Source organism: Rhinolophus sinicus, linkage group LG04, assembly GCF_036562045.2.
Source record: "Rhinolophus sinicus isolate RSC01 linkage group LG04, ASM3656204v1, whole genome shotgun sequence".
In the NCBI taxonomy this organism is placed as follows: Eukaryota; Metazoa; Chordata; class Mammalia; order Chiroptera; family Rhinolophidae; genus Rhinolophus; species Rhinolophus sinicus.
The window spans coordinates 184,605,893-184,628,511 of record NC_133754.1 but is presented as its reverse complement, the minus strand read 5'-3'; the positions used below and the strand labels follow the sequence as shown (position 1 = coordinate 184,628,511).

The window sequence follows — 22,619 nt, the reverse complement described above, 5'->3', positions numbered from 1 at the left end:
CAGGCCTCGTGCCCAAGACCCCTGACTGACTGCTCCATAATCCAGCCCACATGCAACCTGGGTTCCCGGAGTGACCGTGCTGGCCAAGGACCCCTCTCCCGCAAATCCTGGGCTGTTACCCACCCTCCTGCCTGGAATGTTCCCTTCTGTCTCCCCACCCTTTGGGACCTGACCCAAAGCCCTACTCCTCCTTACCAGTGTCCCTCCCTGAACCTTTCTGTGCTTCTGGACACTTGCTTTTGAGTTCATTTCCTGCCTCGGTGTCTTCAGACTGAACCAGAGGTCAGCTGAGGACCTCTCCATACCCCACCCTTCCAACTCCTCAGCCCCTAGACTTTGCCTGATGAGCCTCCTGGAGCAGAGGTGAGGGCAAGTGCCTATGGAGGCAAGACCCCAGCAAAATCCCCCCAGTAGGAAGACCCTGGCCAAGCCGGTGGGCTCAGCGTTTGTCACCTTCCTGCTACTGCACGTTCTTCCACTCACTCCGTGGGCTCTGGGTGTGTCACACACCCAGGGTGTACCATGTGTGCACCCATAGCCAGGGCCCCTGCTGCCAACCAGCACAGGAGGACCAAAGGCACACCACCCAGCTGGTAAAGACCCTTTATTTCCACATTAAACAGAACTGGTCCATGCTGCCGCCTGGCCCCGCGACCCCCAGGAGCAGGAAGAGCTGTGGGAAGGACCTGGGCCCCCTGAGGCACCCATCCTCCCTGTGCCAAGGCCCTGCTGTCTATTGGAAAAGGGCCCCGGGAGAGGGGAGGAGTGCCAGGAGGAAATGCCAGGGAATCCTGGACAGAGGCCAGTAGGGGGCCTGGCCACAGGGGGAGTCCCCAGCAGGACAGACTAAAAAAGCAGCCAGGCCTCCACGCCCAGCAGGGGCCTCCCTCACGGCAGGTGGGGCCCCAGAGCCACAGGCCCAGTTCGGGAAGTGCCAGTCAAAGGCCATTTCGGTCAGTGAGGTCACAAAGGGAGCTCCCTGCGACCTGAGTCCCCCTGACCCAGGCCCCTCAGGCCCTTGAGGCCCAGCTCTTTGGACAGGCCACAGGCTGAAAGAGGCACAAGGACCCTGAGAACAAAGTATCTATGAAGCCGATGGCCCCCCTGCAGGGATGGGCCACCCCCTAGCCAAAGTCACTCTGGATCTCTGTGGATGGCCCCCCTCAGCCTCCCAGGTACCAACCATGCCTGGGCCCCTGCTTTCAGGGGCAACAGTGGGCATTTTATGCCACAAGGCATTTAACACAACTCCCCAGCCACAAGAGGGTAGATGGCCCACAGCTGGCGCTCCATCAAAAGCTGGGAGTTGGCTGTTATGTGTGTACGTGCAAAGATGGACTTGTGCACATGTGTGCACCACACACGGGCACGTGTCCACAACATGTACGTGTGCATGTGTCTACGTGTTATTGGGCCTGTGCTGTGAGTGTTTATGTGTCCTTGGGGGGACTGTACACGTGGCTTCCCAGGCAGGCCGTGAATGCACACTCACTCCTGTGGAATGGAGGGGTATGGGCACGGACTCACGTGGGGGAGGGTACGCAGCAGCAGCTCTGGGCGCAGCTGTGGGGGAGTGCACGTGCCCTGGGCTGGGGGCACAGCAGGGGCCTGGGCAGCCCTCACTGCCAGCTGGCACAGCTCGGAGGCAGACTCCGCAGAATGGCCTCCAAGTTCTGCTTGTCGGCGCGGATCTCGGCGAGGTCACTCTCGAAGCTCTGGATCTGCAGCTCCTGCTGCTCAGACTCCTGCTCCAACAGCCTCAGTTTCCCCTGCAGGGCCCCGGGTGGGCCTAGCCGCAGCCTCAGGCGCTGCAGTGCCCGCTGGGTCTCGTTCAGGGCCCGGCGTGGGGCTCGGTGGGTGTCCAGCGAGCCTGCAGAGGGGCAGAGAGCCTCCATGTGAGCCAGCTCCCTGCAGGCCCCAGGAGCCTGCTCAGCCCAAACCTTCCAGGGTTCTGACTACCCATGATCCACTAGGAAAGTGAGGGACCAAGAGGGCAGTGCAGTGAGGTGGGTAAGGGTCTGGTCTGGGTATCGCATCGAGCTCATGTGCAGACTCTGGAACTTTCCCCGTGGGTGGCAATGGGCAACTGTTCATTTCTGTTGTTGGTGTGCCTACTGTTGTTTAAAAAGGCAGCCTGGGTGAGCCCTGAGCCCGTTTCCTCGGCTATAAAGCAGTGGTTGTGCGAGGTCCCCATGATGCTGACTGGCTCCCAACGCCACGTTGATGGACCAAGAGCACGCATTTAGAGACTGTCTGTGCCAGATGTGGGAGGACGCATGGGTGACACAGGGTCTCTGGCTTCAGAATGAGGGGCGGGGAGGCAGGTGGGGCAGAGAGGGCTGCAGGCCTGGGAGCAGGCAGTAGGAAGCTAGCCCAGGCCCTGCACAGATTGGCTCTATTTTGGGGGGTTAAGGACTTCCCGGAGCCTCCCAAGTGTTGAACAAAGGCGTGGGGCCAGGTGCTCACATTTGAACGAGGTGGGGTGGTGGTGGGGACGGAATTCAAGGCTGCCTCCCTCACCTGGCTCTTGTCACGAAGGGTGTGACATTGAACAGGAAGACAGGGCTCAGCCAGGTAGGAGTGGTGGGGATGAGGATCTAAGTCCCAAATGGTTTCTATTCCCACACACTGGGCCCCAGAGCTCCCCACGGCCCAGAACGAAGCCTGGGTTGGATGGCAGGCAGCTGCAGGAGCTGAGCCGGGGGCAGGAAGAGGCAGAGGGGGGCTGAGCTGTTGCCTGGGCACGTCCTGCTCCCAGAAACGACCTGGAGAGACCCCACTGTCCACAGGAAAAGTCCAAACAGCCTGGCCTTTGAGGAGATTCAGAATCGGGTTACAGCCTCCATTCTAACGCCTGTCTGGGGCTCCCAGGGGGGGAGGCAGGGTCCAGGTGTCTGCCGTTCACTCCTGCATCCCCAGGTCAAGCACCGTGACAGCACGAATGAATGAATGACAATGACAACAGCCAGAGCAGTTTACCCTCGCAGGGCATTTGTTCCGTGCCGGGCACGGTGCCCAGTGCCGAGTCCCTGGCATCAGGTATGGACTAGCAGCTGTGCGTGGCACACTGCATCAGTTAGGCTCTCCTGGGAGCCACAGTGTCCCCACCAACGGGCTGTGGGACCCTGCGCACATCGTTTAAACGCTCTGTGCCTCAGTTTCCTTGCCTGCAAAATGTCACAAAAATAAGTGTCCTTGTCTCCAAAAGTGAGAATGAGAATTTTACAAGGTCATGTGTGTGAGCAGCTTAGCGTGGGCCTGGCCTCCAGCCAAAACACAGACCATGGGGGTCCTCCCCCTCTTACTGATAATGGTAATTGAAAATGCGTGCTGTTACATGATGGACCTTAAAGACATTACTTTAAATGAAATCAGCCAGCCACAAAAGGACAAATACTGTAAGATTCTACTTATGTGAGCTCCCTAGAGTAGTCAAATTCAGAGACAAGAGGAAGGACGGTGGGTGCCGGGGGCTGGAGGTGGGGGGAATGGGGAGTTAGTGTTTAATGGGGACAGAGTTTCAATGTGGGAAGATGGAAAAAGTTCTGGAGATGGAAGGTGGGGATGGTTCCATAACCACATGAATGTACTTAATCCACTGAACTGTACATTTAAAAATGGTTAAGATGGCAAATTTTGTTGTGTGTATTTTACCACAATTTTCTTAAAAATGCATGTTGTTCATTTCAGCCCAACAGCTCTGATACCATCCCCTGCCGCCCCTCCCCCACTCTGAGGCCTCCATGCCTTGCTGGGTGCTGTCCCTGTCATCGGAAATGTCTCCTTGCTAAAGCTCATCTCAAATTCTACCTCCTCCATAAGACCCCCTATTTCCTGACTCTCACTGCATACCAGTAACGCAGAGCAGCAAGCACTTCCTAAATTATCCCACTGTTACTCCCATTTCACAGCTGGGGGAACTGATGTTCAGAGAAGTAGAATGACTTTCCCAAGGTCTCACAGCCAACGAAGGGAGAGAGGCAGCCTGGATCCTAGTCTATCTGATTCCAAACCAGCACCTACCTGATCCCTGATGCTCTCTCCTCTGAAACCCTCAACTCCTGAGGGCTGCCCCACTCCTCTGGTACCTACAGGTGCTCTGTATGTGGTGAGTTTTCCATGTCCCCCTCCCCCACCAGCCTAGTGGCCACTTGAGGCACAAACTGAACTCGCTTCTGGGCACCCTGCCTCCCATGGGGGCCTGGGGCAATTATAAATGACCAGAAGTCTGGGGATGGGGGAAGCCGTGGAGATGAGGTGGAGGAGGAAATCTCCCCCAAAGCCTGGGCCTCACAGGAAGACCCCAGAGGTGCCCCAGGGACCCAGGGGTCAGGGCCCAGCCTCGGGCTCTCCTCACCCAGCCTGGCGAGCAGCTCCGACAAGGCTTTGATGTCCTTCTCCAGGGAGGTACGTGATTCCTGGATGTGCCGCTCCATCTCGCCCAGCCTGGCACCCACCTTCGGGAGGGAGAAGGGAGGAGGGAAAAAGGAGGAGAGAAGAAAGAGGAAGAGCTTGCGTGGCTCCTGGCTGGCCATGGGGCCAGGAGGAAATGGGTGGAGGCCTTGGCACACGTACCTGCTCAGCTTCCTCCAGCGCCTGTCTGTGCGCACCTGAGGCTAGCACCTGCTGGCTGGCCTGTCGGAGCGTGGCCTGCGTCTGGCTGGAGAGCCGGCTAGCACGGCGGTGCTCCTGCTTCCCCTCCCTCAGCAAGGCCTTGGCGAGCTATGGGGGGGCGGCAGTGCAGGAGAAGAGGGTGAACAGAGTACATCCTTTTAGAGGTAAAAAGCACTATGGCAACCGTGCCAACAGGGGCAACAGTCAGCGAGAGCTGGGGAGGCACTCCCTGGTTATGTGGACTCACGCCTGGTTATGTGATTTAGGTTACTGAACCAGCTGGGCCTCAGGTTCCTCACCTGCCCCATAAGGACAGCAGTGACACCTATTTTCTGAGGAATCAATAGGGTCACCCATGTGAAGCTCCAGAGCTCAGAGCCTGGGACCCACTGAGCCCTTAGTAAGGCTGGGGTATTCAGCACTGCATCCAGGAAAGGGGGCGGGCCTGCAGGGGCAGCTCTTACATGACAGTTCTCCCACAGGCCCAGAAGGCAGGGATGCCATTGTTGCCACATCTGTATCCCTGACCTTGGCACTGTCCTTAGCCAGTAGCTCAGCTTCTTTGCCCTTCTTCTTGGCGCTGGAGGAGACAGACGCCGCATTTCCCAGCATCCTCTCTGCCTGCTTGGTCTTCTTTTTCGAGTCCTCGAGGAGCCTGCCCCGGATGACGGCTGCCTTCCTCCTCAGCCCAGTCTGGTCCTTGGGCCGAGGAAACTGCAGCTTCATTCCTGCAAAGCCGGCCCAGGCTGCATCAGGGGGGTCTGGCTCACGGCTGGAGAGCCTGCCAGAGGCCTGACCAGCCCCCGACCCTCAGACAACACGTGTGGAGGTTGGAGACGCACGACATCTGTGTGTAACCTACTCGGGCTTATCCAGGGGTGGGGGGCTGAGGGGACAAACAAGTGAGACATACTGCCCAGTAAATATAAAGATTCATATTATATCACGATACTTATTAAAGTCACAAAATTACATGGTGGTTAACGCCTGGGCCCATGGTGGGGATGGGGAACCACAGCCCATGACACAGCAAAATCCACGCAGCTCTTTGTCTTTACGTATTACCTATCTCTCAAAAGGCTTTGAGCACCTTATAGAGACAGGTAAATCAACAATTGGACCATTAAAATGAGAAACCGAGGACTACCTGTAATGGGGTGGGATGGGGGGTGCAGAATGAGGAGAAGTGCCAGAAAATTAGGACAATGACATTGCGGGTACTGAATTCCCTATTTACCTCTGAGCTTCCTAGCAGCCAAGACAAAAAGGGAAATATAATTCACGTAGGTTTTATTATCTAATAAGACAGTAGACAACGCCAAATTTTAAAAAGAATCAAGCCTTCTAATCTTTACAAGCATAATATGACATAATTGCTCTATGAAAAGAATCCAGAAATTAGATCTACTTTGCTTCTTGTACACAAAACTGATGTTCCTTACAGTGTACTCTGTGGAGTCTATTCCTACAGGGTGTTAATAAATGTCAGGGAGAAGTGCCAATTAAGTTTCAATAAAGTGAACCAGGTTTCTTTATTGCAGGACTTCTCAGGGCCTTTAATATTCTAAGGTGTGCACTGTAAGGCCTGAAAGGGTGCTATAGCACAAGGCATTTCCTAAACTTATTTGAACACAAACCCTCCCTTGGCAGAGCAGATCTACAGGCCCAGTGCACAACCTGGGAAAGGCTGTTCAACATTTCAGTCAGTGAATTTTCCTTTCATCCTGAATGCCAACTGAGCACAGGCCAACTGGTGCTAAGAGAGGGTACCTCTGAAAACGGGTGGGAACGGGTAAAAGGACCTGGGATTAGAGGTTTGAGGTGCATCCTCCTGTGGATTACAGAGCAGTGCCAAGGAAGCAAATTTCCATTGAGTAAGAAAGTTCTTCATGCAAGAAATTTCTTATTCTCAGAACCATTCAACAATGAGAAGGTGATCCCTTGTGACGTAGTGAGTACAGCATCACCGGAGGCAAGCAAGCTGAGGGCAGATGAGTCCCCTGCCTGGCACCATTCATTCACCTTATAATTCTCATATTCTAAAGTCCTAATAGTCCATCATTACATATCATTGAATTTACATTTTTCTACATGCGAATCAGACAAGCACATACGGCCACGCCTTTCCCATTGGAAGTCCCTGACCAGTGGGTGCCCAGGACTTCAGACTGCAGAGGAACCTAGAGAACAGGAGGCACTGCCCAGCTCACGCTCCGCCCAGAGGGTCTGGGCCCACAGCTGGAGCCACATCTCTTATGGGCAGCAGATGGGGTCGCACAGGGTGACTGTAGATCCAAGATGACAGCAGAGGTCTGACTTCTGGTCTCAGACCCCGAGAAGCATCAGGAGCTCAGGGTGAGCTCCTGCATTAACCAGCTCATCAGAACAGAGCCAGAAATAAAGGGCAAGGGGGCTTCTCTCTGGAGCAAGCAGGACATCACATAATGCAAGGGGACACCGACGTAGAGAATCATGAAACTGGCTGGTTTCTACTCAGGTCAGCTCTGACCCAGAGACAGATATCAACTCCTTTCCTCAGTCTATCTGTCTATAAAATGGGAGCACTTAGCCTCATTTTCCTAAAGCTCGAAAGAGACCTGGACTGGCATCAACCCACACCCCCTTCTAAGGAGAAACTCTGCATCCATCCTGTAGCCCCGACTGAACACTGGACCATGGCAGCCATATTTGTACCAGGTACCGGAACCCCCAGCCAGAGTGGACTGAGTAGACAGCCCATGGCATCAGAGTCTCTGCACGTGGTCTGGTAATGGATGGCCACGTGGGCAAGTACCCGGTGAGTGGTACGTGATATGGGGAGAGACAAGCAGCCACGGGAGAGGTTCTGATGGAAGGAGCTGTCCAAGTGGCTTATGCCCACGTGACTGGACTTCTGTCGTCTGCAGCCAAGCCTGCCCAGCTGAGGCAAGTCCAGGTGGCTGTCATGGGCATTGAGTCTAGGGCTCAGCAGGGCACACGTACCTTCCAGGTCAGCCAACAGGGCCCTGGCTCCCATGACGGTCACTGTGGCAGCCTGGACGGACGAGGAAGCCTGGGTCAGAGCGGCTCTGGCCTCCTGGTGCAGCTGGAGAGAGAAGACAGAGGCTGGGCAGGTGGCCCCCTGGTGTGCTGCCCGCTTCTGGGCTGCAAAGGCCAAACTGTGTGGTTTAGCACTATGAGCACAGTAGGTGCTTGCTAAATATTGGGTGAGTGAACTAATGAATGAAAGAAAGAATGAATAAGCCCCATCCCCATTGTAAGTAATGCAGAAGAGTGGTGGGCGTGGGCCTGGGTGCTGCTGGTGCGTCTTCTGTCTGTCTGTCCACCTCGCCTCCTCTCACACTTCTACTTCCCAGGACAGCAGGAGCTCCTGACCTGGCTGACTGAGGTGCTCTGGAGGTTTGGGGGAAGTCTTTGCTCCTCCCTCCCCTGCAGCCCAGACCCCAGATCACCCCTGAGGCAGCCCCAACCTCCTCCAGGTACCTGCCTCCAAGCACAAGAGCCCACCTGTGTGAGGGGCTGTGTCTTGTGCAGCATGGCCCGGGCAGTGGCCTGGAGGGCCCGGGCAGTCTCGGTGACCATGCGCTCTTTGGATGTGACCGTCTTCTCCACGGCCTGCACCTTCAGGCCCAGGTCCCTGGCCCAGGACTTCTGAGGCTGCAGGGAGATGGAGGGCTCAGGCAGGGCAAGGCAGGAAGGTCTGTGGGGCAGATCCTCTGCTGGGTGAGGGGTCCCAGGGGCACGGATGGCAGGGAGATGGGCAGGTGAACACAGGGAAGCAGAGGGGTGAGGGTGAAAGACAGCAGGCTGGGGACCTTGTCTTGAGGCTCGGGTCCCAGCCCCACCAACTCTGGACACGCGGCCTCGTACAAGTCAGCCGAGCTCCCTGATCGGCATTTCCGTCCCAAAGCCGCCAGTCCCTACGCTGGAACCTTGGGGCTGGGTGTACTTCCCAACTCAGAATCCCCGGGCTTGAGAGCAGCAGTGCTGTGCAGGCACTGTACATTATCTAACGCCCTCTGCAGCATCTGGGAAACCAGCCCGCAGGGCCAAACACGGTACTGCTTGCATTATTGCCCTTCACACGCGGAGGGGAAGCAAAGATCCCAATAAGCAGCCTGGGACCCACAAGTGCCACCCACGGTTTGTCCCAAATGCACTTGTATAAGCTTAGTCTTTTTGTAACGTTCAGTTCTCGAGTTTTGGGATTTCAGGATTACTGAGAAGACATGATGAAGCTGATTTATCCAGAGGTGATGAGTGCAGGGTGGCAGGTACAGAGGGGACGAGGCTGACACGGCCCGAGGGCCACCCTGCACATAACTCACGAATCCCCTCCCAGCCCTAGAATAACCCAGGTGATCTCCACCTGCAAATAACAGCCGCAGGAGAGAAAGACCTTGACAAAGGTCACGGCTGGAGCAGCGGAGCTGGGATTGAGCCCAAGTCCGTCTGGTGCCGTTGCTAATGCCACTGTGAAGTAGAAGAGGCCCCGCCTTTATATTATTATTGTAATCAGCAACAAAGATCGGCTGTGCGCCAACTGTGCCAGGCAGGCGCTCCGCCCGGCCCTGGAAGCGGATTATCTCATTTGAATCGACTGCTATAGAGTTAAAAATAAGTCACGGCTTCTGCCTCTGCCTGGCCGGCACTGGTTTCCCAGCAGCCACATTCTCCCCTGTCCCTGCCCCATGCTGACCTGGGCTGCAGGGGCAGCCAGTGAGGTCAGGTGTAGAGCTGTGTCTGCACCAACTTGCTGCACGAAGGCCCACACACTCTGAGCTTCGGGAAGCACTTCTGCCACCGCCATGCCCAGCGCCTTCTGGGCTGCCTGGACCTCCTGGTACCTGAGAGGAGACAGAGGCAGGATGGCCCAAGAGCAGGGCACAGGGCCTTCCTTCCCCATCACTGTCCCATGCCCAGCCCCAGCCCCCAGGCCCTGATCTGTGACGGCCTCTCCCAACTTCCCAGGCAGAGCCTCCCTCCGCAGGGTCGGCACCCAGCAGCTGGCCTCGGAAACGGGCTGCTAGTCTGCCACTTTCAAATGAATGGGAAAGGCAGTAAAGGGACCACATTCTTGTTTCTTCATTCACTCAATTCAATCGTGCTTTTCTGAAGGGCTCACACTTGGTTTCCACTTGAGAACCATACGTTTTGCAAATGTTTGGCTCCTCTGGATGAATTGTGAAGGGGAAAATGCCTGGTGTTAGGGAAGGGCAGCAGCCCAGGCTGGATCTTAGCTCAGCTGTGCCCTTGGGTGACCTTCGGCATGAGGCTCTCCAGGCAAATGCAGACTCCTGGGCTGTATGATTGCTCTGGGGCCCTTTAGCCCTGAGGTTCTATAATCAACCAACTAGAATAGCTTTCTTGTCCTGCCAGCTATCCATACCCACCCCACCCAGCTCCCCCCACCATGGGCACTGCTGGGGTGGAGACCCCCACCTGGCTCCCTCCCCTCTCAGAGAGCCAGCACCACCCCTCCTGTCCCTGGAGGTGGGTCATGTGACCTCAGCCCAGCCATGCTGACTGGTTCAGGGCCGGCCACCCGATCTGGGCTGGATCAATCAGATTCTCTCATCTAGGAAGTCCACTTGGGGCTCAGCGAGATCTTGGTGGGTCTCCACTAACACTTTGACCAACAGGGATTTAAAGGGGCCACCCACAGCAGAGAAGCAGAGGCGAAGAAGGAAGCTGGTGCCCGAGAGGAGCTGCCCTCTGCCCTGGGACCTGGGGTGGGGCTGGGGGATATGCAGGCGGAGAGAGCAATGCGCTGCTCCGGCCCTCCTTGTTCAAGTTCTGGTCCCTTCTCTCAAGGCGGAGCTGCAGCCCTAGGCATGAGTGGGTCCCTAAAACTCACCACCAAGCAGGCCTAAGACCCCAGACTTCCTGACCCACCACAGACCATTAGGGGAAGGAAGCCAGGTTTGGGACCAGCAGGCTCTGGCCAGGCCCTGTCCACTCCAGGAGGCCAACCTAAGCTCCTATCCACACCTGGGAGCACTCACCTGTCCTCCAGCTCCCGCTGGGCCTCCAGGGCCGCTCTGCCCTCCACCAGACTCCAGAGAAGTGTATAACTGGTGTTGGAGGCCAGCAGCGCCCTCCAAGCAGTGGCCTTGGTCTTGGCGGCAGTGTCCTTGTGGCTGTATGGAAACCCAACGAACATGGCCAAGAGCTCACAAGGAAGGGGGCCTGGGCCCCAACACACCTGCCCCCGACACGTGGGCCATTTCTGCCTGATGCACAGTAAAGACTGATGGGAAGGGGACCCACACCCCTCTTCCTGTTATGTACAGTTTATGTCCTGGCAGGATGAGTAATAGAGCCTTTTATCAGACATAAAATCTCAGTTTGGACAATTAGTTATATGGTCATCCTCACAAAGAGAGCATAGAAGAGAGTGGTTAAGACAGCCTGGGCTTGAACCCTGGCCTCTATCACTTCCAAGCTGTGTATCCTTAAGCAAGTCACTTAACCTCTCTGTTTTTTCATCTGTAAAATGGGTCTAAGGTCCCAAGAGTACAACTAATGGGGAAAACGGCTGCAGAGACTATGTTTTTAGGATCTTCAGCTGCTTCTTAAAGGTAGTGGATGAAATGACCCAAGTGTCCATCCGTGGATGATTAGATAAGCAACATGTGGCATATCCATACAGCGGAATATTATTTGGTTGTAAAAAGGAATGAAGTACATGCCACCCATGGACGGACCTTGAAATCATTACGCTAAGTGGAAGAAGCCAGATGCAAAAGGCCACATATTGTGTGACTCCGTTTATGTGAAATGCCCCAAATAGGTAAATCCACAGACAGAAAGTAGGTTAGTGGTTGCCGGGGGCTGGGGAGGTTGAAGAGAAATGGGGAGTGACGCCTAATGGGTATAAGGTTTGTTGTGCACGACAGAAGTGTCCTAAAACCGATGTGGGGAGGGTTGCACAACTCTGAATACACTGAAAACCACTGAATTGTACACTGTAAATGGGGGAGTTGGATGGCATGTGAATTTTATCTCATAAAGCTGTTATGTTTTTAAAAGGCCAGATGCTCTCAGATGCCTTTAGTTGGCCAAGGTGCCTTGGTGTACCCCCGCCCCCCTCCACGCCCAGTGTCTCTGAGGTGCGCATGCTGTCTTTACACACTTCTCCTTCCCACAGGGGCGACATCCCCCCTCACAGCCCCCACTAGGCAGCTCTTGTCCTCATCTGATTCCAACTCCTGGGGGTGGGGACACCGGTGGGGCTGACCCTGACCCTGGAACCCCCCAGGAGAAGGGCTGGGCTCCCTTCATGATGGTGTGGGCAGGACCTCAGCATGTCCCCAGGGCCTGGGGACTCACCTCCTGGCAAGGACACGGGCCTCGGTGGCCAGGTGGCTCCAGTTGGTGAGCTGGCCGGGCACTTCCTGAGGAATGCCCTTTAGAGAAGAAGAAAAGAGGAGAAAACTGATGGCCCATTCCTGACGGGCAAGGGGCCACATCTGGCTAAGTCCCTGGGCAGGACCAGACAGGGTCAGTTACTTTAGAAATGCTCAACACTGGCTGCACAGTCAGTCTCCGGGGGGCAGAGCCCCAGAGTGTCATTCCAACTCTTGCGGGTGGGGACACTGGTGGGGCTGACCCTGACTCTGAACAGCAATGACTTGCTGAGTGTTCACTGTTTACTTGGAATGTTCCTTGCAAACTTATCTCACTGAACCAGCAGAGAAGGCATTGTAGGTCCCCCATTTTGGCAGATGAAGAAACTGAGCCTCCCCAAAGGGGAAAGCCATGCCCAAGATCAGCCAATGGCCCTGAGCCCAGGCTCACTGGGGGGAGGGGACTCCCTGGGGTACCAGAGAAGCCAGGACGGTGGCTGCATGCAGAATCTCCTCTTCTGAGGACTCCAGCACCGCCTTTAGGTCTGCCAGCTGGACGCAGGTCTTCTCGGCTCTGGTCTGGGCACAGCGGGCACTCCTGATCAGCACGTGCAGCTGCTCCCGGGCGGCTTTCACAGAGCCCTCAAGGCCTGTCACCTGCGCCAGGAAGGCCTCCCGGAACCCTGAAGAAAGCCGGCAGTCCAGGGGGTCACAGAGTGATTGAGATTTCACACTAAAGTCTTTACCCTCAGGGGACCCCATCTGTGCCCTCCACTCTTCCTGAGCACAGCTTAACTCTAGCACCAGGGATGAGCACCACCAGCCAGTTCCAAAGGAAGAGCCTGCCCATTATACAGATGCAAAAGCTGAGGCCCAGAGAAGGCAAATCATGACCCAACGTCCCACACACAGGAAGTCAGCCACAGACAGAGGACTGGCAGGAACCCAGGCCTTCTAGAGCCACACAAGCAATTCCTGAATCGGAAACAGCAGTAAAGCTGCCTCCAGTCAACTCTGTAATTTGCCGTATGAGTCAATATGGGCATTTTAACATTCAGCATCCAAGAGCTCCCTATTTCGATACTTAGTCTTGCTAAGAAGTGCTCAGCTCACCTCTATCTGGCTTATAAACATTAAAATTTCACAAAATAACCAATTTGCTTTCAATGTTCCCTAAATGTCAGTGTCTCAGGGCCATATTCCATCTGGCTTTGGTAACAGTCTTTTTTCTTGTTCACTCATTTATTTTCTATGCTGGGGATATAGCCGTGAGCAAAATGACCAACAGTCAAGACAGCAGGAGCTTTACTGGTTCAGCACCTGGGACAGAGCTTCAATGATCATTTGTTGAGTGAATGAATGAATGAACCCAGCGGGGTCCTCACTGAGCTGATAGTCTGGTTGGGGCAGCAGGTGTGGGGACTGCTGCTCTGGTTAGAGATTGCTATTGATGAAGTTATGAAGTACAACTGGGTGACAGACATTCCCCCCCACGGGGTGTCATGGGAGGAACCCACCTCCGTCAGGGAGGTCAGACAGGCTCTCCCAGCAAGGGGGTTCCCCTGGGGCTGTGCCAGGAGCCCTCAAAGGATCCTGAAGCCAGACTGAAGGGCTCCCAAGGGGGTATCTACTCAGCCATCTCTCCCATTGCCTCCTGGTCTCCCACTGTGCTCACCTGCTATACCTGGCAGCACGTGGTGGCCCTGGTAGATGTCTCCCCTTGGGTCCTCTCCCTGCAGAATGTCCATTGGTCCCCAGGGCCTGCCACAGTCAGACCCCTGCAGCCATCCCTCCATCAAGGTCAGCCTGGCCTTCAGCTTGGCAGCCTAGAGGGGACAGGGAAGGAAAGGTGTGTGAGGCTGGGGGCCTGGAAAGTACTGCCTGGACACATCCCGCTGGCTTCTGCCTGGCCTGCCTCCCGAGTGTCCCCTTCTCCAAATGCTACCCTGGGCCTCGAAGTTAAGGATACAACAGACCTCTGAGAACCGGCCCTGCACACCCCATCCCTGGAGCTGTGCCTTCCCTTCTCCCACACACACACTTGCAGGCATTCATCTGACCACACCTGTATCCTACTGAGGGAGGGGAAAGGAAGCCCAGGAGAATTTCTGTCTGTCCTGCTGTATTCCCAGGACTTGGCAGAGAGGTGCGCTGTGGGTACCTGCTGGCTGAGTGAGAACGCTATGCAACATCTCCTAGCACTGTTGTTTTCATCATCTGAACCATCACTGCATTTACAGAGCGCCTTCTGGGAGCCAGCGGGGAGCGACCGCTAGCCACGCAGCAGCTCCCGTTCACCCGTAACTCCCCTAAGAGGCAGGGCTCCCAGGCCCCGAGTCCTCTCCTGGATTCTAAAGTCCAAAATGCTCTGAAAAGCCACAAGGCCTGCCGGTCCTCACGTGATGGCAAAATCAGGTTCCGCAAACCCTGAACCGATGTGGAAGCCAAACTGCTCTGAATGAGGCTACTTGTGGTCTTTCTCGACCACTCACTCTGTTGCTGTGAACAGTCATCTGGTTCCCTGCAGCTGTATCAACGGGTTTGACTACCGGGCTGGCCCAGGTGCAGCAGGGGGCGGACCTAACATTCAGCTTATCTTTCCACAGCGCCATCATTCCAAAAGCTGACCTCATCGGTTTCAGGTGAGCGGTTGCAGGCCTGAAGTAGCTCCCTTTTGGAGGTGGAGACACTGAAGTTTACCAAGGCTGTCACCTGCCTGGGAACATGACAACTAATAGGGCTGCGGGGAGGAGAACCCCACACCACACCACCACCCTGCCTGAAATTCTACGTGTGCCCCACAGCGGGCATCACCCTTCTCCTGACCCTCCTCGCAAAGGGCTATCTGTGGTCTCATCCCCATTGAACTTGAGACAGTGTGACCTCAGTCTGGGAGGTCAGTGAGGAAACAAGACAAGAACTCCTGCCGACTGAGGTGTGGGGGAAGGGCAGAGGGGAGGCTTGACATGGCTGGCACGGGCCAGGAGGCTGGGTGTGCGCAGAGTGAAGGCAGCCAGTGGCCCTGGAAGGCCCGAGAACTACGGGTGAGCGGGGAGTTCCTGGTGACCAGAACCGTGCTCGCGCTCACTAGGGGCATGGAATGAACAGGATGTGGCACGGGCCTGGATGGGGCGGGCTCACCTCTTCCTTCACCAGGGTGTAGCAGGTCGGGCACTCCTGGCATTGTGTACCGCCGGCCGTGAGGAAGAAGTTGTCCTGGCAGCGGTCACACTTGTAGCCCACGAAGCCAGGCCTGCACACACACGTGCTGTTCTCGTGGCATTGGGCTGAGGAGGCCCCCAGTGGGGAGCACCTGCAGGCTGCGGGGTCCGCAGCAGATGGCGCCGGTTACCCTGATGGCCACCCAACACCAGAAGCCCCAGGCCCCACCGTGCAGCTCACACCCAGCTGCTCCCGACCCCCCGGGCAGCTCAAATACATCCCCAGGTCCTTCCCAGGAGAACAATGTAGGTCAGAGGTGATAAATGAGAAGCTGACTTATTCTAGTGTTCCCTGGGACCTAGGGAGCTGCCATGCAGTCTACCTGCACAAATGAGGAAACTGAGGCCCAGAGAGGCGACACATAGCCCCAGGCTCAAAGGAATTTAGCAGTGGCATCTGGGACTAGATTCTGAGCACCCCGTGTCGCCCTCTGCTCTCTCATTCCACATCTGCATGGCTGCTGTGAGACCTGCCAGTGACTGACCTTTCTCTCTCCTGCTGCGTGGTCATCTTCCCCGTTGGTCCTCTTTGCCCAGAAACCTCAGGCCCCACCCTCCAGGTGGTCCAAAAGGGACCTGGCTTCCTTACCCCGGCAGCCCTTGATGGAGAAGCCGAAGAAACCCAGCTGGCATCTGTCGCAGGCCTGGCCCTCGACTCCTGAGCGGCAAGGGCATTGCCCAGTCTTGGGGTGACACTGGTTCTCTTGGGAGCCCAGCGGGTGGCACTTACAGCTGTGATAAGGGAAGGAAACAGGTCTGAGTAAACTCTGGCTGCTCCCAGTCCAGCCTGTGCTAGGAGATCACGCCCTCTGCTGACAACGCCCCATCTGCATGTCGGGAGATGTCAGAAAGCTTCCCCCAAGCTGTGCCATGGGAAGTAGTCTCACAAAATGCTCCCCACAGAAAAGAAAAGGCTACGGGGACATATACATCTTGGAGGCTAGAACCCTTTGTGGGAACAGTAACGATGCAATTAGCATATTCAAGGGTCTGAGAAGTCACATAAGGAAGAAGCCTGTTTGCTTCGCTGGGCATTTCCCCGGAGTCCACTGTTCCCCAAAGACACTGTGTAAGGTGCTGCTATGGCCAAAAAGGTCACGGAGTGACAGTGTCACTAAGAAAGGAATCAGAGACAAACCGGCCCCCTATCACCCGGACATCCCCTAGGGCTCTCTTGGCCTGGATCCTGGGCTGGCAGGGCTGTGAGTCTGACCCCCAAGGGACCGTCCCTTTGTCCCCCTTCGGTGCAGGGCACAATGTACCTGGCAATAGGCCTGGGACGCACGTTCCAAGCCAGGCCCCTCTCTGGAGGCTCCCTGTTGCTTTCTTCCATCGGGTGAGACCCAGGGAAGGGCACCCGCAGCTCACCCCACCCACCTCTGGCAGCCCTTTCCCGGCTGGAGGTCGTAGAAGCCTGGGCTGCAGCGGCCACAGTCCTGTCCGGTCACGTGAGGCAGGCAGGAGCACTGGCCAGTCACTGGGTCGCAGGGTGTCTGCTCACGGACGGAGCCCCCTGGGTTGCAGCTGCAGGCTGTGGGCAGGAGCAGGAAAGGGGGTTGGGGAACCACGCAGAGCATCTGTTCAAGCTTTGGAGGTCCAGGAGAGGCAGAGAAAACGGGAGCCCACGGAGATGACTGAGTCAACCCGGGCTCCCAAACTGTTTCTGGGAAAAGGCTCTAGGCCCAGGCTCAAATCTCAGCCCATTTGCTATATCCTTGGCGAGACAGCCCAGATGCCCTTCTGAGCCAGCCGAGCCTGAACGTCTGAGAGGAGGCCAGAGACTCAGTCGGGGGTCACAGGCAGACAGACCCCTGTACCCACTGTTTTGGATCACTCAGCCCTGCTCCCCTGGGGCGCATAAAACACAGTGCTGACAGGTGCTATGTGGAGAAAGGGCTCAGGGGCCAGTTTGGGGCAAATGCCGAGCCCCTCCCTGCAGCACGTCCAGAAGCCTCCATGGGCTGATGTACACCACAGCCCTCTGAGAGGGAGACATTGGGCCGAGCGCTAACCCAGGCAGTAGAGATGGGTAGAAGAACCGCTCAGCCAGGAGGCACAGCCTGACTCGAAGCCCAGGGGCAGGAGGAACATGGTAAGTGCCACAGGCCTTCCAGGACAGTCTTATGTGCTAACTGTGGAGCGTGAGCTCAGCGCTAAGTTATCAAGGCAGAAAAGAAAAAATCACAGGACCAGATCCCAAGGCTGGAGGAGCCCTGGAGAAGAGAAAACCGTACACTTTCTGGACAAGAAACAGAGAAGGTGAGGAATCTGTCTCAGGATGCACAGCCTCACAGAGCAGCAGGCTGGTCTGGTGGAGAAGGAGCCCAGCATCCCCACCCCGTGGGCCCAGGCAGTGGGTACTCACGCATGCACCTGTCTGCGGGCCGAGGGGCCAGGGCGCTCCCGTAGAAGCCTTCCTTACAGTGGTCACAGCGAGCGCCTGTCGTGTTGTACAGGCAACGCAGGCAGTGGCCAGACAGGGGGTCACAGTTGCCCACGGCATTGGGGTCCACGTTCCCAGAGCATTGGCACTGCTGGCAGGGCTGCGGGTCCCCAGAGAGCCCCAGTGGGTCCCCAAAAAAGCCATCATCACAGATCTCACAGCGCCGCCCTAGGGAAAGGAGAAGGCTGTGTGTGGAGGGGCAAGCACGAGGAATGCAGGCCTGCTGGGTCCCCACGGGGTGAGGGCGGGCATGCACCAAAGCAAGCATCCCTAGAGTCCCCTTGTGAAGCACAGCAGGGGCTCTGCGGCCAGGCAGACCAGGAGCAGGGCCCAGCTCGGCCATGAGCTGGCTGTGTGGTCTTGGGCAAGCCACTGTGCCTCTAAACCTGGGCCCCTCATCTGCAAAGTGGGGCGATAACGGCAGCGACCTCACGGGACTGTTGAGAATATGGGTGAGATAATTTGTGCTTTGCTCCCCCAGTTCTTGGGATCCCTGCTCTGGGGCCTCCGCCCAGCCCTGCTGCTGCTGGCTGTCAGGGACGTGCTGTCAGAGCTGTCCCCAGCAAAGCAGAAATTCGACAGGACCAATGTAATGGGCTGTCCTGATGCAGCCACAGGTACCAAACTTAGACTCAGATGTCTGGGATCCTTGGAAACACTGTGTCAAGTGAAACAAGCCAGCCATCAAAGGATAAAAACTGTACGATTTCACATAAATGATTTACCTGGAATAGTCAAGTTCAGAGAGACAGGAAGTAGAACGGTGGGTGCCAGGGGCCGAGGGGAAGGTGGAGTGGGGAGTTGGTGTTTCATGGGGACAGAGTTTATTTGGGAAGATGACAACATTCTGGAAACGGACGGTGGAGATGGTAACACAACGTGAATGTACTTAATACCAACGAACTGTGCGCTCAGAAACGGTTAAAATGGCAAATTTTGTTACATACGTAGTCATGATTATAAAAATTATAATGGAATATACCAAAGAAACATTGAATTGTACACTTTACATGGGTGAATCGTAGGGTACATGACTAATATCTCAATAAAGCTGTTTAAAAAAATATCAGATGTCTAGGATGGGCCTGAGTCCTGGAGTGAGAATGAGGAAGAGGGAAAAGACGGGGGATGGGGACGATTTCTGCTTCACACGTTACCTGGTGACATTGTTTAAAAGCCGAAAGTGTAATCCGAAGTTTTCTGCCATAATGTATCAGCCAGAGAACTTGTCAGCAAAACAGATTCCTGAGCTCCGGTCCAAGACACTAAGGCTCTGTGGGACCAGGGCCCCGTCACGGGGATTTTCAAAATCTCACCTGAAGATGTTCAATGGCCCCAGTTCTGCCAGGAGTCTCCAGCAGCCCGGGGCCCTGGCTATGGAGCGATGGGACTCAGTGTCCCTAGAGGTCAGGCCTGCCACCCCTAAGCTAGGCCCTCCCTTACCTGCCACACTCCAAAGCCAGGACTCCACTCCTGGAGCCCAGGTAGAAGCAGGATCCCAGGGCACGAGCCACCCACCTCTTTGGCCCAGGGGGCAGTGTGTACACACCACCTCCCTGCTCTCTGGGATGGTGGTGCAGGCTGACTGTCCAGGGCACGGACAGGGCTGGCAGTCATCAGCTCGGCCTGCGAAGGGGTTGCCATAGAAGCCTGGCAAGCAGCGCTCACAGGATGGGCCCTCGGTGTGGTGGCCACACAAGCAGATCCCTGAGGAGAAGACAGCACCCGGTTACCCCTGCCTGAGCCCAGAAGGCTCCAGAGACAGCAGGCAGGCTCCTGGTGGTGGGGGTCATGGAGCACGTCCCCGGCAGACTGGGTGGGAATCCTTCCAAGGTGGACATGCGGGGGTGAAGAGTCTACCCTAGGTTCACGGCCACCGTGTGAACCTGGGCAACCATCTAACACCCCACGCCTGGGTGTCCTCACCTGCTAAATGCATAACAACCTCAAATGGGCTCTGACCCCACGGGGTTTCCGTCAGGATTCAATAAGACCAAGCAACCAAAGTGCGGCGCACAGCCCCTGGCATATATAAGTATAACTTCACCATTCTTATTTTCTTTTCCAAACCTATAACCAAACCCACAGACGACACAGCTAGCGTTTGCCCTCACACTTTTCCTTGTCCCCTTCCTTCAGGTGCTGTTAATTGCAGGGGCCAGAGGGAGAGTGACACAGACCCAGATTCTGGCCCTGACATGAGGCTCCCCTTTATGGGGTCTGGGATAGGGATCCCAGAGGCTCCCTATCCACTGGTTGCTAGTGATGGTGGATCCTGCAAACCCCCTTCTCCAGCCCCACAGCACCTGGAGTCTGCTCAGAGCCAGGGGTGCTGAGGAAGGGAAGCCCCACGGCCAGGGACTGGGTGAGGAGCCTGGGTGAGAAGGGGTTACGCATGACCACCACTTCCAGGAGCTGGGGCTGAGAGCAGGGGGAAAGAGAGGGAACCCAGGTGGGGGTGTGGGGGCAGGGACACAAGCAGAGCAGGGCTGGCATCCAAGAGGAACAGTCACGCCTGCCCTGCTTTCCATTAGTCCCTGCCTCAGCCCAGCACCCACACGGTCGTTACTCTTCCTTCCACCCAGTGTGGGCAGCAGTGGCCGCCCTGCCCATTTGACAGATGAGGACTTGCTAAGCAGGAAGTCGTGGCACAGCCAGGGGCTCTGAGGGATGACAAACTGGTCCCATCTCATGAGCCAACTCTGCTTCCTCAGTGGGGTCTGCCTGGAGCACTGCGTGGCAGGGTTATGAGGCCCTATCTGGGCTTGATTAGTGATGCCTGCCATGGGCACAAACATGGGAAGGCCCCTCATGATACGTGGGCTTTCCCTCCCTGGCTAGTCCGCTGATTCCCAGGCAGCTGTCCTTTGTCAGCTCCAGTGTGGAACCTGAGAAAAGCGGAGCAGGCGGTTCCCTCCTCAGAGACCCCACCTGCTCCAGACGGCAGCAGGATGTTGATCCTTCCACTTCCTGTGTAAGAGGCCCAAGTTGTGGTGTGGAGAGAGGTCAGTGTCCAGTCCCCTCTGGCACCTCCTGCCCAGTGACCTCGGCCGAGGTCTCTCTGAGTTTCCTTTATTGCAAGCGGAGATGAACAGCTGGTAGTGAACTTGTGGGAGGAGCAGCTCTGCCATCTACTGACCGTGCGGCCTCCCTGCACCTAGGTCCCTCTCCTGGAAGATGGGACAGTAATGGTCCTGGCATTCCCAGGGATGTTTGCAGGATTCAATCATGAAGTGCACAGAAAGGCGGCCAGGATGTGGAGGCACTCGATGACACCATCTAGTTAGTGTTGTTTTTAGTGACACTCACACACGCACACAGCTGGCCCTCTTTGGGTCAATACCCCTCTCACTGTTCTGGGTGTAGCCAGGTGGCCTGAGGAGGGGGTGCTAGGAAACTCACCTGTGTTGGGGTCACAGGTGCCATGCTGATTACAGGTGCAGGGGACACAGTTGGCATAGGGACCTCCCAGGGGTGTCTCCCTCTTGTATCCTGGAGCACAGGACTCACAGAACTGGCCCGCATATCCCTTGGGACATGAGCAAGTCTCCACCCAGGAGGCGGGGGGGGACAGCCCCCGCTGCGCCGATGTGAGCCGGACCTCAGTCAAGAACACTTGGCCTGAGAGCGAGAAGAGAGAGAGAAAGAGAGTTAGAGGCACACGTTTCTCCCCCAAACCCTCCTAGTCACACAGGCAACCAGCAAAGGGTTATTGACCCACATATATAAAGGCTGCTCGTGGGTCAATTATTTTAAAAAAACAGTCAAAGGGCAAAGAAAAATGAGGCAATTTTCAGGACAAGAAAGGATATGGCTGGGGATTTTATGGCGAGACATTCACTCTCACGGGTTATTAAAGATGCATAAATTTAAACGACGACGATGCCATTCACAACCCTCAGATGGGTAAGCATTGTAAAGATCAATGTCTGAAGGACAGGCTGTGGGGAGCTCACGCATGTGGATGTACAAATATAACTGAGGAGATTCTGCTTCTAGAAATAGAATAGCTCCTGTCAGACCAACCTTCCCACAGAAACCCTGGGAAACAGTAAACAACGATCTGTAAACACTGGGGGACCTCCACAGCAGGTAGGGCGTGGGAGGCGCCTGTCATGGGAATGTGACTGGTACAGCCTTTCTGAAGGAAAATCGGGCAGCATGTATCAAAATTTAAAACATGTCGGTGCCTTGTAGACAGCTCTTAACTGAAGGTTGAGTGAATGACAGAAGGAAGTGCTAGAAGCTGCTGGAAAGAGTGAAAATGCAATTCCTGTCAGGAGCCTGAGCTAGGGGGCCTTGGAGGGATCTGGGGAGCGGGGAGGTTTTGGGGGAGCATAGGGACGAAGGCAATTAAACCACAGCTCCAAAGAGGAAGAGAAGCTGGAACCAGGCTGGGTTACACCCCCAAGCCTTGGACTTAAGGAGGTCTCGGAAAGCCGGCCGTCTAAGCCAGAGGTTCTCTAAAGCAGCAAATCACCCCCTGGAAGCAAACCTGTGGGCGTTTGGGTTGTCACCACAATGGGGCCCCTTGTGGATCCCACCGCCAGCAATGGTGACTGCCGGTGGTTCTCGGCTAGTTCACTGGCCACGCACCTGGTGCTCAGAGCTGCCCATTCTCAGGCCCCTCACCTGTCCAGCCCCTGCCTCTGTCCTTAGCATCCACCTGCTGCCTTACTGGTTATGTAACTTGGGCAAGTGTCCCGACCTCTCTGGGCCTCAGAGTCCTTCACAGTACAATGGGGACAATAACTGTCTGCTGAGGACTCAACGGAGGAGCCCGGCCCAGCTGCTCTGGGGGTTCCCCTTAGCATTACTGACCGGAAGGGCTTGGGCTGGTCCGGATGCACAGAGCGGTCAGATTGGCGAGCAGCCGCTGGAAGTGGAAGGGGGGCAGTGGAGGGTCCACGTCCTCAGAGGTCTCCTGCAGCCTGGCAGGGGCAGGGGGTCAAACCAGAACCTGAGGCTGGGGGCAGGTGGGGCCACGAAGCC

The 22,619-nt window shown here is 56.1% G+C and overlaps 1 protein-coding gene across 2 annotated transcripts in view; it reads right to left on the bottom strand.

Moving 5' to 3' along the window:
- Positions 1 to 589: 589 nt before the first annotated feature.
- The window catches only part of LAMC3 (laminin subunit gamma 3), a 59,755-nt gene continuing 37,725 nt past the window's right edge, over positions 590 to 22,619 (bottom strand). The window contains exons 11-28 of one of the 2 annotated variants that reach the window (XM_074331196.1): positions 22,449 to 22,558; positions 21,030 to 21,248; positions 19,146 to 19,334; positions 17,550 to 17,795; positions 16,562 to 16,715; positions 15,774 to 15,916; positions 15,105 to 15,283; positions 13,639 to 13,789; positions 12,441 to 12,646; positions 11,947 to 12,023; positions 10,620 to 10,754; positions 9,314 to 9,461; positions 8,122 to 8,271; positions 7,597 to 7,699; positions 5,143 to 5,342; positions 4,576 to 4,722; positions 4,358 to 4,457; positions 590 to 1,870 (exon numbers count right to left, since the gene is read on the bottom strand). In XM_074331196.1, the coding sequence (XP_074187297.1) occupies positions 1,620 to 1,870; positions 4,358 to 4,457; positions 4,576 to 4,722; positions 5,143 to 5,342; positions 7,597 to 7,699; positions 8,122 to 8,271; positions 9,314 to 9,461; positions 10,620 to 10,754; positions 11,947 to 12,023; positions 12,441 to 12,646; positions 13,639 to 13,789; positions 15,105 to 15,283; positions 15,774 to 15,916; positions 16,562 to 16,715; positions 17,550 to 17,795; positions 19,146 to 19,334; positions 21,030 to 21,248; positions 22,449 to 22,558 (2,908 nt within the window). In that variant the 3' untranslated portion in view covers positions 590 to 1,619. The remainder of the gene's footprint in view (positions 1,871 to 4,357; positions 4,458 to 4,575; positions 4,723 to 5,142; positions 5,343 to 7,596; positions 7,700 to 8,121; positions 8,272 to 9,313; positions 9,462 to 10,619; positions 10,755 to 11,946; positions 12,024 to 12,440; positions 12,647 to 13,638; positions 13,790 to 15,104; positions 15,284 to 15,773; positions 15,917 to 16,561; positions 16,716 to 17,549; positions 17,796 to 19,145; positions 19,335 to 21,029; positions 21,249 to 22,448; positions 22,559 to 22,619) is intronic. The other variant, XM_019728864.2, reaches the window with a different exon arrangement.